Genomic DNA, 12,516 nt, shown 5'->3' on the forward strand with positions numbered 1-12,516 from the left:
TTATATTTAATGAGGAGCAATCCCGTTGTCGTATAGACGGGGGCATACATTAGTGTTTAGACAGCATAGAACAAGAAGAGTAATGCAGTACTGATTAGACAGCAGAGAACCTTTTCTAAGCAGTACAGTAATATTACTCACGATCTATTTGGGGTGATTTGGCATATTTTGCTTATACACAAACAATATTTGCATGTGTAGGCTTTTATATACTAAAATGTATGAAATCACAAAATTGTAGGGGGAGGGATGCTTCTGGCTGAATGCTAGTTCAGAGCATGCCAGTTTGATCCAATTGTCCTCATTATTCAAATCTGAAAGGTGAATGAAATCAAGAAAACTACATTCCTATCCATTGCAGTCCTTGAATCCTGCATTCACCTATTATTTTTGTCCTTGATTGCCCTGATAGCAGGATAACTGGCCTACAGTTCCACAGGGTCAGTCAGTTTGCCCTTTTAAAAATATTGACACAACATCAGCTCAGGATATCACGTGCTGAGAAAGTGGCTTACCGCTTGAATGCTGTTTGCCTGGCAGGCATTAACCTTTAAGGACTGAGTGACTCTGAAATCTATTTACTATGGGAAAAGCACTTTGCTTTCAGTGTAAAATAAAGATCACGACTTGTGCAGACATAAAATATTGTCTTTGTTATTTCTCCTTAGGTGTTGACCCACTGTTTTCCCATTTAGTGCCAGGATATTCAGATATAGGCATGACTGGCAAAGAACTAGTCCAGCAGGTGGTGAAATTTCATCAGGGCAACCATGTGAGACATTTTTAGTTTCCAGCTCTTATCCACAAGGTATCTAAAGGAGTGTTGTAATGCCTGCACCTTATTGGCTTTTCCTTGAGGGCTTTTTATGGTGTTGTTCATAAGGGATTTGTTTTCATAAAAGGTAGGTACCTTTAATGTAAAACACAGGTGGGTCCAGAGGGCAAGTGAGGGGGGTAAATAGTTCCCACTCCCATTGCTGGAACCCTGTGGTTACTTTTCACATACTGAAGAGGGCTTTTCTTTATCATCATTAATAAATATTGAAGTAGAAATAATTAAATAAATAAGATGCATGTTACGAGGTGGAAATGTTGACCCTAAGAACCGGGGGAGGGCGGGGGAGGTGTTCATGGAATTTGTGGCATAAGGGTGCCACTAAGCTTGTTCTGGGTGTACATTCATATTTAGTGGTGATAGGAACAAGGTGGGGGGAGAATCTTAATCAAGGCATTTTGTTGTGCAGGGTGGATTTTGCAATTTTAAGGATGCACACTGAGTTGACATTCTATTGCATTCTTTTCTACTTGTGAGACTAAAGATGGTTTTCTGCTTCCACTCCCACCCCAATGCATTTTTTGCCCTTCTGCCCCTACCTCACCCCCCATAATATTTTTTCTGGTGCCACCACTAATTTAATGTAAGCTAAGACAGAGAAAGCAGTGTGTGTGTGTGTGTGTATGTGTATGTGTGCGCGCGTTGGGGGGGATACAGTAAACATAGAAAGCATCTGTAAAGTAAGGAGTTTTGAGCAACAATTCAATGGTAATCTATTAAAAGGTAAAAACGAAGTGATGAACACACTTATCTGGGATTAAACCACACTGAACACAGAGATCTGATTCACATGACATGACAAACTACAGTGGCTTAATTTACCCACAAGGGCTGTTGTGTCATGCTCAGTGTCCACCATTTTTGTATGGCTACTGTGGGTACCCAGCTTGCATGGCTTGTTGGGCCTTGTAAGCCCAGGCAGAAGAGGTTGTTTGAGAAGTAAGGATACCCTCAAATAACCCTAAAACAAATCAATGGCTGGGCGGGGCTGACTTCTAAATCACCCCACAACCCCTGCAACAAGCCATGGTTTTTGGGGTGGTTTAGAGGCCACCCCCGCAATGCAGCTTGCCAGGTTTGGACGACATGACAACCCACAGCGCATTGTGGTAATTAGGGAAATGGTGGTTGTGTGAGCAGCACTGCAGGATGGGAAAAAGAAGCCACTGAGGCTTCTTTTCCCCTTGTGATTGTCTGAACTCAGCCAATGAGTTATTTTTTGCAGGGCATGATGCAGTAGCCCCTATGGGAAAATTAAGCCATGGTGGGCTGTCATGTCATGCGATCAGGTGCATGAGTCTTACTAATGAATAAACATGCATAGGATTGTGTTATAAATTACCTGCATATATCCCTGCATGTCAGTTAGATTAGCATGGGTGAGTAGAACCCACTGGAAATAATGTCAGTAATCCAGCAATTAGTCATGAGGGCAAGTTTAATTCTTCTCCACCTAAATAAATAATAAATTTGGCAGGTTTAGGGTAGATGTAGACTGGCCTTCTCTGGGCTAAGCAAGTGCTAGTCTTACTAATCAGGCATTGCTTTGTTGAGCAGATGCAGATAAGAAGTTTGCTTTTCTTGTGTGCCAGTCAAGTGTCAGAGGGTCATCTCTCTTCTATTTTTCAGAGCTCCCTCTATGAGTTTTTGACGGCATCCAGCAATATTTACAAGAGCAATGCAATTCTGTCTGTGTTCTGTTGTATGGTGGAAAGGATGTAAGGGTGGGGAGAAGAAGACCCAGTCCTTGTCCTCTCTGTCTGTGTATGGATGTTTAAGACTGTCACTGACTGCAGTGTCACTGTTCCAGTGAACCTCTGAAGCTAACAGAAAGCTGATAAGACAAACATACTTTGTCACCCTTTAGTAATCTGGTTGAGAACTACCTGTGATTTTCCCCTCTGTTCACCCTGCAAGCGAGGTGATTGTCCTGCAAGATTAATATTTAATTTCTGAGATGCTCCAGATCAATCCTGAACTTGAGTGAAGCTGGATATGAAAAACACTTATCTGAACAGAAGCCATATTAAACAAGATATGTTTTGTGCACCAATGGTAGAAGGCTGCAATCTACAAACTCCTGAAAAGATAGTACTTAATGACCTGGTTCACATGGTGGCTTGTTTGAGCTGCAATGTGTGCTGGCACATGATGGGTGCCACATACCTAATTACCTACTCAGACATGTCTTATTCTGTCATCCAAACCTGGGGAGCATGGTTTGTTTGAGGGGGAAACAATTCTCAAATAACCCATGGTGATTGCAGGACCAATAAAAGGCTAGTCTACTGTTTCTGTTGTATATTTATTGTATATATTTAGATCTCAATATTTATGGAATTCGATAATGTAACTATATTGTTACATTGACCACAGTGTTTATTATTAAATATAGGATATTCCAGTAAACATTTTTTTAAAGAAAAATGAAAAGGGAGTACTTGAACTATAGTTAAGTAATCACCTTATAGGCTTCAGTAGATCATCTATGGAAGTACTCTGGATGCATAGTTATGTGTCCTTGGGGGAGTTAAATCGCATATTGAAATGTGGGCGTAACTTTGAGGCCAGGACAAAGTGATGAACTGACTTTCCGCCTTCCCACCTATTGCGTCCTCTGGCTGCCTCGTTCCTTTCTGCCATTTTCATGTTTAATTATATTAATATGCGGAGGTCCGCAGATGGAGCTTTTAAAATTAAAACAAAGAGGGGGAAACGGGCAGCAAGAGGGAGGAGATGTATACAGTCCCCACTCACATTGTCGTCTGCTGCCTCGTTCCTTTCCCCACTCAGGTCTCCTCTTATATGAATCTGCGGATTTCTGCAGATAAAGGTTTAGCATTCCGTAGCCTCGTATGTGCGCATTAATAACTGCTGCAGTTTGATGCTCTTTGCGTAGATTTAAATCTAAGCAAATTCGGGTTAATATTCAATGAGGAGCAATCCCGTTGTTGTATAGATAGGGTCTGGGAGGATGCAAAAAGAGACCTTGTAGAGCCATCCTAACCAGCTTCTTCAGAAGTATATGCCAGTGCCTCCAATGTGTTTGTGGATGCAATCCTATGCATGTTTAGACAGAAAAAAGTCCATCGACTCCCAGCATTCCGAGTTGTAGGACCTTTTTCTGTCTAAACGCCCTTGCTCCAGTACAACCTCCGCCGCCCCCCCCCCCCCGAGCCTGATGCCCTCCAGGTATATAGGACTACAAATCCCAGCATCCCCCAGCTCCAGCAACCCTGCAACCCTGCAACCCTATCCTATGCACCGTACTTGGGAGTCCTAACGTTCCATACGGCTTACTCCTAATTGGTTGTGCAAACGATTACAGGTGGACTGAACCGTGCAAGGACGGAGGGCCGCACCGACTGCGCGTTCACCGGCCCACCCACCGTCAGCTGAAGGACCCCCTCCGGCCTGCTCCCGGGCATAAGCCTCTGCCAGTTTCCTCTATTCCTGTTTCTCCGGGGCGGGAGAAACCCTGGTCCGCCTCTCCAAAGAGAAGCGCGAGCTCAGGCAGAAGGCGGCAAGGGGGCGTGCGCGTCTGTAACCGGGAAGTAGCGGGCTTTGATTGGCCGAGACGACGTGAGGTGAAAGGGCGGCCTAGTCCGCCGACGAGAGCTTGGCGGCTGAGGCGGCGGAGCCGAGAATGATGGCGGCAGCGGCAGCTTCTCTGTGCCGGGCGGGGACTTGGCAGCAGCGGCAGCACAGATTTCTGGAGCGGTTGTTCGTGGCACGAACGGTGAGGCGCCGCCGTAGAGGGTCTTCAGGCAGGGGGGTGGTCGGCTTGGTGGACGCAGCAGCACTCGCTGGAGTAACGTGGGAGCAGGTATTCTCTTCCTGGAGCGCATGAAGGACTCCACAACCAGCGAGCGGCGTGTCGGCTGGGAGAGGCTCCTCCTGCCCTGGTCTGTCTTTTGTGTCAGAGAACTAGCATTGTTCGGCCTTATCACCTCCTCACATACAATTCACGTGACTGAACCGAGTCTGAATGCTTTTTGGGGGGGGGGCGTTATGTGCATGTGAAGTGCAGCAGATGGTACGAGTGTCTGCTCCTGTGTCTGTCTGCATGCAGCTTGCCTTCAGATTTGGAGCTCTTGTCTCGCATCAGCGTGGAGAGCTGTGAGTGTGCAAGACAGAACCGTGTCAGTGACTTGTGCCGGTCAGGTGTAATGCTGCCAGTTGCTGAAATGGTGTGTGTGTGCACTGAATAACTTGCGTCAGGGGGGGGGGGGGACGGGGACGGGGACACACGTGTCAATAGGATGAATGTTTGACCCAAGGAACTAAACGTCCATAGCTGCTCCTCCCCCATGGCATTTGAGAGCTGCGTCCAGTTATGGCACGTGAGAGAAGAGCTCTTGTGATGCTCTTGTAATGCATGGCAATTCATGTAGAGAGAATCTTGCTTAAGAGTAGTGTATGTGAATGTGTGTATGTATGAGAGAGAGAAAACTGCAGAATAGCCTAGGTGTACTTATGAAACTTCAAATCTCCACCATAGTGCAAGTTTGCTTCTCCAGTATGGTTTAGTTGTAAGTATGTTTATTTAACAATGTATGTACTGTTACTACAAGCAATGCTGTTACTATTTGCATTAACTTTGTATATGAATGAATCTATAAAAGTGACATAGAGTACTAGTGTATGTACAGTTGTGGGAGGTCACACTTTGAAGTCTAATATGCATGCTTTCTGTCTCTCTTACTCTGTTTTCTGATAGAAGAGCTTGTGTAGAGGTGGCTAATGGCCAGTTTTGTGTAGCACTTAATGTGAACAGATTGGCAGGTATCATCACTTGCTTACAACTGTGAGCCTCATTTTTAATCCAAAATAATGACTTCTCCCATTTTTTATTCCTTGTCTTTTGCTGTTCTAAAATCCAATTAATCATCACAATCTGTGTTGTGATGAAGTCTTTCTGACTAACCTAGACTGAAAGTGATATCAATCAACTTGATTACTATATTACCTCAGTGATGTAATTGCTATAATTCACTTTATTTTCTTTGCTTCATGAAGTTAAAATGTGAATTATCAATTACCCATAGATACTTGTTGCACCATCCTTCAGAAAGCTGGAATTAAAAATGACAAGATAATAATTGAGTATTTTTGTAGTTGCCTTTTAAATCAGCTATATAGAGAGGAAATAAGAACTCCAGTGTGTTTACTCAGACCCTGAATTTTTGACCTGACATGGGGCTTCTGCAGTTCTGGCATTATGTTATATGTTGAGCTTAAAAGTAGATGGAAGGCAAACATGGTAGGCCAGTGATCTTTACTATTTTTCAAGCAGGAGTCACTTTGGCTCCAGGTTGCACCATTGAGGAGTCTTGGGGACTTTTTCCAGGAAGTGAGGGTGGGGGTGTCTCTCTCCTTCAAACTTCTCTGGGCTGTGAGTGTGAGTGTGTCTGGGCTGTGGGTGTGTGACATTGTCTATCCGATTCGGATGGAGGCCTTTTCAGGCTTCTCTTTGCCCTAAATGTCATACAAGGATGGCCTCATTAATCAGTCACTGGGCAGACAAATTCCGACAGGCTCACTTGGTCCTTAGATTAAAATAGATATTTCCCTTGTTACAGAGAGTGCTCTATGCAGTGCTGCAAAAGCTGTCAGCTCAGGTCTACATTGCTCTCTCTGTCTCTGTGCTCTTCAGTGTCTTTTACCCTTCCAGCATCTGTGCAATCCACCACTTGCAGCTAGCCAGTTATGTTGCTCTTTTTCTCCAGAGTTCCTACTTCAGCACATCTAATTGGCTGATTGCTCTTGTGTTCTCCCCACCCCACCCTGCCACCTTACAGGTGAGGAGTGGCAGGTCCCCTGACTCCCCATTCCTGAGGCCTCCTCCAGTAGTCCAAGTCATAGCCAGTCCACTGCTAAAGCAAACAACAAGGCAAAGAGAGAGAGCCTCTGCTGAGGGTGAGGAGCTACTGCGAAGAGAGGCAGAGAGTGAATGAGAGGGAGAGCTGGACTTGAGGTGATTGGGATCCATAAGTGGTCCTTGGGCTTTACAGTGAAGAACACTGAGCTAGGCTCAGTGTTCAATGTCAGATATACATGTTTATTCTGATGCCATACAGAATTCATTTAAAGAGTCTTATAAAGCAGATGGCTGAATTTTATATATATATATATATATATATATATATATATAGGATTGTGAGGGGCAATCATGTGATTCTTGAGTTGTACTCTAAGGGCATAATGCTATCCATGTCTGGACAGAAAAGTCCTTCAACTATGTATGTTTAGGCAGAAAAAGTCCCATTTTACAGCTGGGCAACATTGAGGCCCAGAACTATTTATTTTGCCCATGGGTTAAGTGAGTTAGTATAGGACTGCATCCCTTTTGTTGTTTATGTTGTTAAATGATCTCAAATCTACTAGTAGATGCCAATTTACCTTCTGTTTACCCCTGATTTACATTATAATGGACTGAATGCAAGATCTGCCTTCAGTGGAAGGAAGGGGTCTCCACCTGATTTTGGGGGGATCCCCCACACACCATAGGTCACCTCATTCACCATTCTCTCACAACTGCCATGGGAAGGAGGGGATGGGGAAGTCTACTTCTGTCACCATAATTGATCTAACGTAAATCTGGATCCAACCCAATATGGATTGAAAATGCTCAGTAAGCATGGAGGAAATGGAAAACTGGGACCTAGGAAAACCTGAGGACTATTGTGAAAGTGAATGCGCAAATCCACCTTGACTTTTTACTTGTTTACATTATCATGGAATAATCAGAGTCTTGAGGGAGAAAAGAGCCCCTGGATAACCAAAATTTCAAACTGGCTGAAAAGATCTGGAAAAAAGATTGGAAGAACTGCTTTGGTAATTTGAGTTGTTTATATTATAGTGAGAGAAGTCTGTACAGGGTCATTAGAATGTTAATAAGATTCTTGCACAGGCTTCCATCCTTTTGGGAGAAAAAAACTACTCAGATGACCAAATATTTAAGTTTTTTTTAGGTTAAACCAAATCCTGCGCAGATGTATGTGCCTGCTAATATAAACAGCTGTTGTAATTTGAGAATTAAGTATATTTAAACTTTATAAGTTAAACGCCTTGCATAAAGTCTCAGATCTGTTAGGTATGTACCTTTCTTTTGATTGTTGTATGGGAAGTTTTTTGGCTATAGAAAGGCAAGCTGGCAAAATATATTTCTAGAGTCAAGGGTTAAATCTTTCTTCCTAGAAAAAAAAAGCGACAGCAAAGGGGGTAAAGCACTTAAAAAGAAAACATGTTATGTCTGATAGAAATGCAAGCTAAAGTGCAGACTTGCTACCTTTCCCTTCCTGGTTGCAAGGCTTGATGTCCATTACTATGCCAATATTATCTTCATGAATCTCTATTTGGTTACCATCATCCATATGTAACACAGTTCTGCAGGATTGTAGATGTTATGATAGGAGAAAGATTGGTTCATCACTGACGCTGCCATGACATACTCCTTTAGAAATGATACGTGCAGCATCTGGTTGGCTTTGATGCAATTTGAGTGCCACATTGGCTCTACCATTTAATTTCCTGTTTCATATGCCGCAGTCCACTTTGAAGACCATGTTGGTATGGAGGCCTGAAGAGGAAATGTGAAACTTGGGACTACTTTTAGATCCAACTGTCACTTGAGGCCCAAGTGCCCCTGGTAGGTTGGAGCACCTTTTACCAGCTTTGGCTGATTCATCAGCTGCAGCCTTTTCTGAATAGGATAGCCTGGCTACAGTGATCCATGGTTTTGTAACCTTCAAGTTGGATTATTTTACTGTAATGTGTTATTATGTGGGAGATTCCTTCAAGGCAATTCAGAAGCTCCAACTAGTACAGAATTCAGCTGCTAGAACTCTGGCTGGTTTGCTTAGGTAGAGCCATGTTACTGGCACTTGCATTTAAAACCCCACATTTCATTTTATTTGTTACATTTCTATACCGCCCAATAGTCAAAGCTCTCTGAGTAGTTAACAAAGATTAAAAAAACCTTTAAAATATAGTATTATACATAAAATAAAAACCATTTATGTACAAACCTATAAACAGACAACACACACACACACACACACACCTAAATAATTTTAACAATCAGAGATATAAAATCTTATGCTACCAAGTGGAGAAGGTCTTAACCTGGCACTGGAAAGATAAAAATATCGGTGCCAGGTAGGCCTCACTGGGGAGATCATTCCATAATTGGGGGTGGGGGGAGAACTACTGAGAAGGCCCTCTCCTTTGATACCACTTTTAGAGAAATGTTCCATCAGGTATTGTGTTCCCAAGCCATGTAAAGCTTTATAGGTCAAAACCAGCCCCTTGAATCAGGCTCTGAAACATACAGGCAGGCAGTACAGCTGGCCATAATTGGGGTTATATGTTTGGGCCTTCTTGCCCCTATTATCAAACTGACCATAGCATTTTGCACAACTTGCAGCTTTTGAACCATCTTCAAAGGCAGCACCACATAGAGCGCATTACATCGATCTAGTTTGGAGGTTACCAGAACATGGACAACTGAAGCCAGGTAATCGCTGTCCAGATAGCAGCATAGCTGGACCGCCGACTGAATTTGGTAGAAGGCACTCCATACTACTGAGGCTACCTGAGCCTCAAAGTGACAAAGATGGCTCCAGGAGAACTCTCCAAGTTACAAACCTTCTCCTTCAAGGGGAGTACAATGCATCCAGAACAGGTTGAGCATCTTCCATCTGGTCAGAGTAACCAGTCACTGACAGCATCTCTGTATTGGATTGAGCTTCAATTTATTGCCCTCATCCTGTCCGTTGTCACAGCCAGTTAGTGATCTAGAACATCCACAGCCTTACATAATAAGATGAAAAGGAGAAATAAAGCTGTTATCAGCATATTGATGGCAATGCACTCCAAGACTTCAGATGACCACACTCAACAATTTCATGTTGATGTTAAATAGCATGGGGGACAAAACTGACCCCTGTGGAACCCCATTCTGGAGAGTCCATGTAGCTGAGCAATATTCTCCAAGCGCACCACCTTCTGGAGCTGACCATCCAAGTAGAGTGAAACCACTGCAGTGCAATACCTCCCACTCCCAACTCAGACAATCAGTCATCTCAGAAAGATAACACGATTGATGGTGTTGAAAACAGATAAAAGATCAAGGAGAATCAATAAAGTCACACTCCCCCTGGCTTTCCCCCGATATAGGTCATTATACAGGGTGACCAAACTGTTTCTTTGACAAAACCCAGCCTGAACTATGACTGGAATGGATCCAGATAATCAGTCTCATCCAAGAACATCTGGAACTGGTTGTCACCACACACTCAAGGACCTCTTTCAGGCAGCCCGGGACCACTCCTTCTCTCAAGGAAACATTGATCACATCCCTGGTCCAGTCAGCTGTTCCCTCCCTGCTAGGTTTTATAAGCCAAGAGGGGTAAGGATCCAATAAGGAAGTGGTTGTGTGAACCTGTCCAAACACCTTGTCAACATCCTTGAGCTGTGCCAACTGAAACTTATCCAAGAAAACTGGACAATGATGTGCTCTGGATACCTGATGATTCACCTGCTATTACTGATTCACCTATTATAACACTGGATTCTTAAGTCCCAGCAAGAGATTTTTACTTGGCTTGCCCAACATGACAAGCCGTGGTGGGTCGTGAACCTTGATTGTGTCAGTGTGGCTTATTGCGACATCTGAACTTTTCACAGAGGTTTCATTGTAGTTTGTTAACCATGCACAAGCCAGTCTGAGAACCCATGGCTTGTTGCTGGGTTGTTCGGGGTGGCTTTTCATGACATGTGTATTTAGTAGGTTGGCTTGTCCCAAGCAGTTACAAAGCCATCTGGCAAAAGCGGCAAAAAACACTCTTTGCCATGCCGCTGCTGCTGTCTCCTTCCACCCTTATCGGTGCTGTCTGCCCTGTCACTGATGTAGAAGTGACACTTTGGAATGTCTAACTCATTTGCAACCTTTAAAAAAAAAAACGTTTTTGGTGCTTCAGAAATATGCAAATACCTTAGTTTCTTCCCACCCCCTGTCATTTGCAAGTGCACAATTATGCGCATTTGCTTGTCTGCTATTTACGTTTTCAGTAGTACAGATCAACATCTCCTCTGTACCTGTTGAAATCCCATTTGTCAGTTTCATCTTCTTATTGTATTACATCTTGAACTGAAACTTGTAATTGCACCTACCCACCCCAATAGCTCTGTCCTCTTCAGCTGCTGCTCTTGGAGTTCATGGGATGCTCCAAAGTCCCCGTGGAAACTGGCAAGTGTCAATTTCATCCATATGTCTTGAACTGACAAGTGGGCTTTCTACAAGTACAGAGGGGATATTGATCTGTAGTGCGGAAGAAAGTAAATAGAGGACAGGCAAGTGTGTGCAGTTGCATACTTGCAAACTACAGAAAAACAATGAACCTTTTTGTGTACTTCCAAAACAACAAATTTATTTTTTTTAAAAGCTGCAAATAGGAAAAAAAAATGTGCAGAAAAGGGGTAGTGATCGGAGCAGGGTGGGAAGCTGGAAATGGTTCTCTCTGTAGGGATAAGGAGTTGTGCCACAAAGGTCCATGGGATATGTGTAGTTGGCAGGGAATATGTGCCAGGAGGATTAAAGGGGAAACAAGTCACAGCAAGCTGTAGAGTGCCCGATCATCTGTCAGGAGTAATGTGGGTTAATGAGCAACCAACCAACTCACTGTGGCTTATTTTCAAGGTGGCTTGTCATGACTTGTGAACCAGCCCTTTACCCTGGAAGTCCCTAGTAAGCATATTATAGTGAGCCTCAAGTGATCTTTAGAGCCAGCATGTAATAAGCACCCTCTCTTCCCCTGAATATACCTGACCATAGACACAAACAGTCTTGTGGGCCAAATATCTGAAAGAGGGCCTCCTCCCATATCAACATGCCTCAAGATCACCAGAGTTGGCCCTTTTCTGTATTTCTTCTGTAAGAGAAGTACGTTTATCATGTACAAAAGAGAAAGCCTTCTCTGAAATGGGCAAAAAACCCCAACTTCAAGTATAACCTAGTGGGAATCTGAGCTGGTGGTGACCAAACAAGAAAGAGATCTTGGGATTGTGTTGGACAGCTCAATGAAAATGTCCACCCAGTGTGTGGCCGCTGTAAAGAAGGCAAACTCCATGTTAGGCATTATAAGAAAAGGAATTGAGAATAAAACTGCCAGTATCGTACTGTCCTTATACAAATCGATGGTGCCACCACACTTAGAATACTGTGTACAGCTGTAAGGTATGTGGGTAATAACTGATAATTTTTCTAAAGCCAGAGATAAATTGAGTATGATTTCTGGTGGTCTGGGGCAGGATTTCATTGCCCTGTATAGCTCATTGATACAAATGAGAGAGGATCAATAATCCCAATTCATCGGTCATTTATCATTGCTGGATAGAAATATAAAATCAAATTAAATAGCATATATAGAGATGTTTAAAATGTTCAAGCTAAAAACTTCAGAAATGGGCTTGGAGCGGTGATAAGGATTGGTGGCTTACTAATTCAGTTTTCACTTTGAATGCTTAGAATTTTACCTGCCTTTTCTTTATAGAAATAGAAATCCATACAGCCTCTGTGTCTAAACACTAAATTGTCATGCTAGTCCTCATATCTAGCAGCAGAAGAGTGCCCTACCGTGGCTTACGCTTTAACTTCTGTCATCAAAGCAGCATATTTT

At 43.2% G+C, this 12,516-nt stretch overlaps 1 protein-coding gene across 1 annotated transcript in view; it reads left to right on the top strand.

Annotated features, from left to right (window-relative positions):
* Positions 1–4,449: 4,449 nt before the first annotated feature.
* The window catches only part of PCCA (propionyl-CoA carboxylase subunit alpha), a 260,737-nt gene continuing 252,670 nt past the window's right edge, over positions 4,450–12,516 (top strand). Inside the window, exon 1 of the mRNA XM_063126107.1 lies at positions 4,450–4,574. Within this exon, the coding sequence (XP_062982177.1) occupies positions 4,482–4,574 (93 nt within the window). The 5' untranslated portion in view covers positions 4,450–4,481. The remainder of the gene's footprint in view (positions 4,575–12,516) is intronic.

The sequence above is a fragment of the Elgaria multicarinata genome, chromosome 5 (genome assembly GCF_023053635.1).
Source record: "Elgaria multicarinata webbii isolate HBS135686 ecotype San Diego chromosome 5, rElgMul1.1.pri, whole genome shotgun sequence".
Taxonomy (NCBI): domain Eukaryota; kingdom Metazoa; phylum Chordata; class Lepidosauria; order Squamata; family Anguidae; genus Elgaria; species Elgaria multicarinata.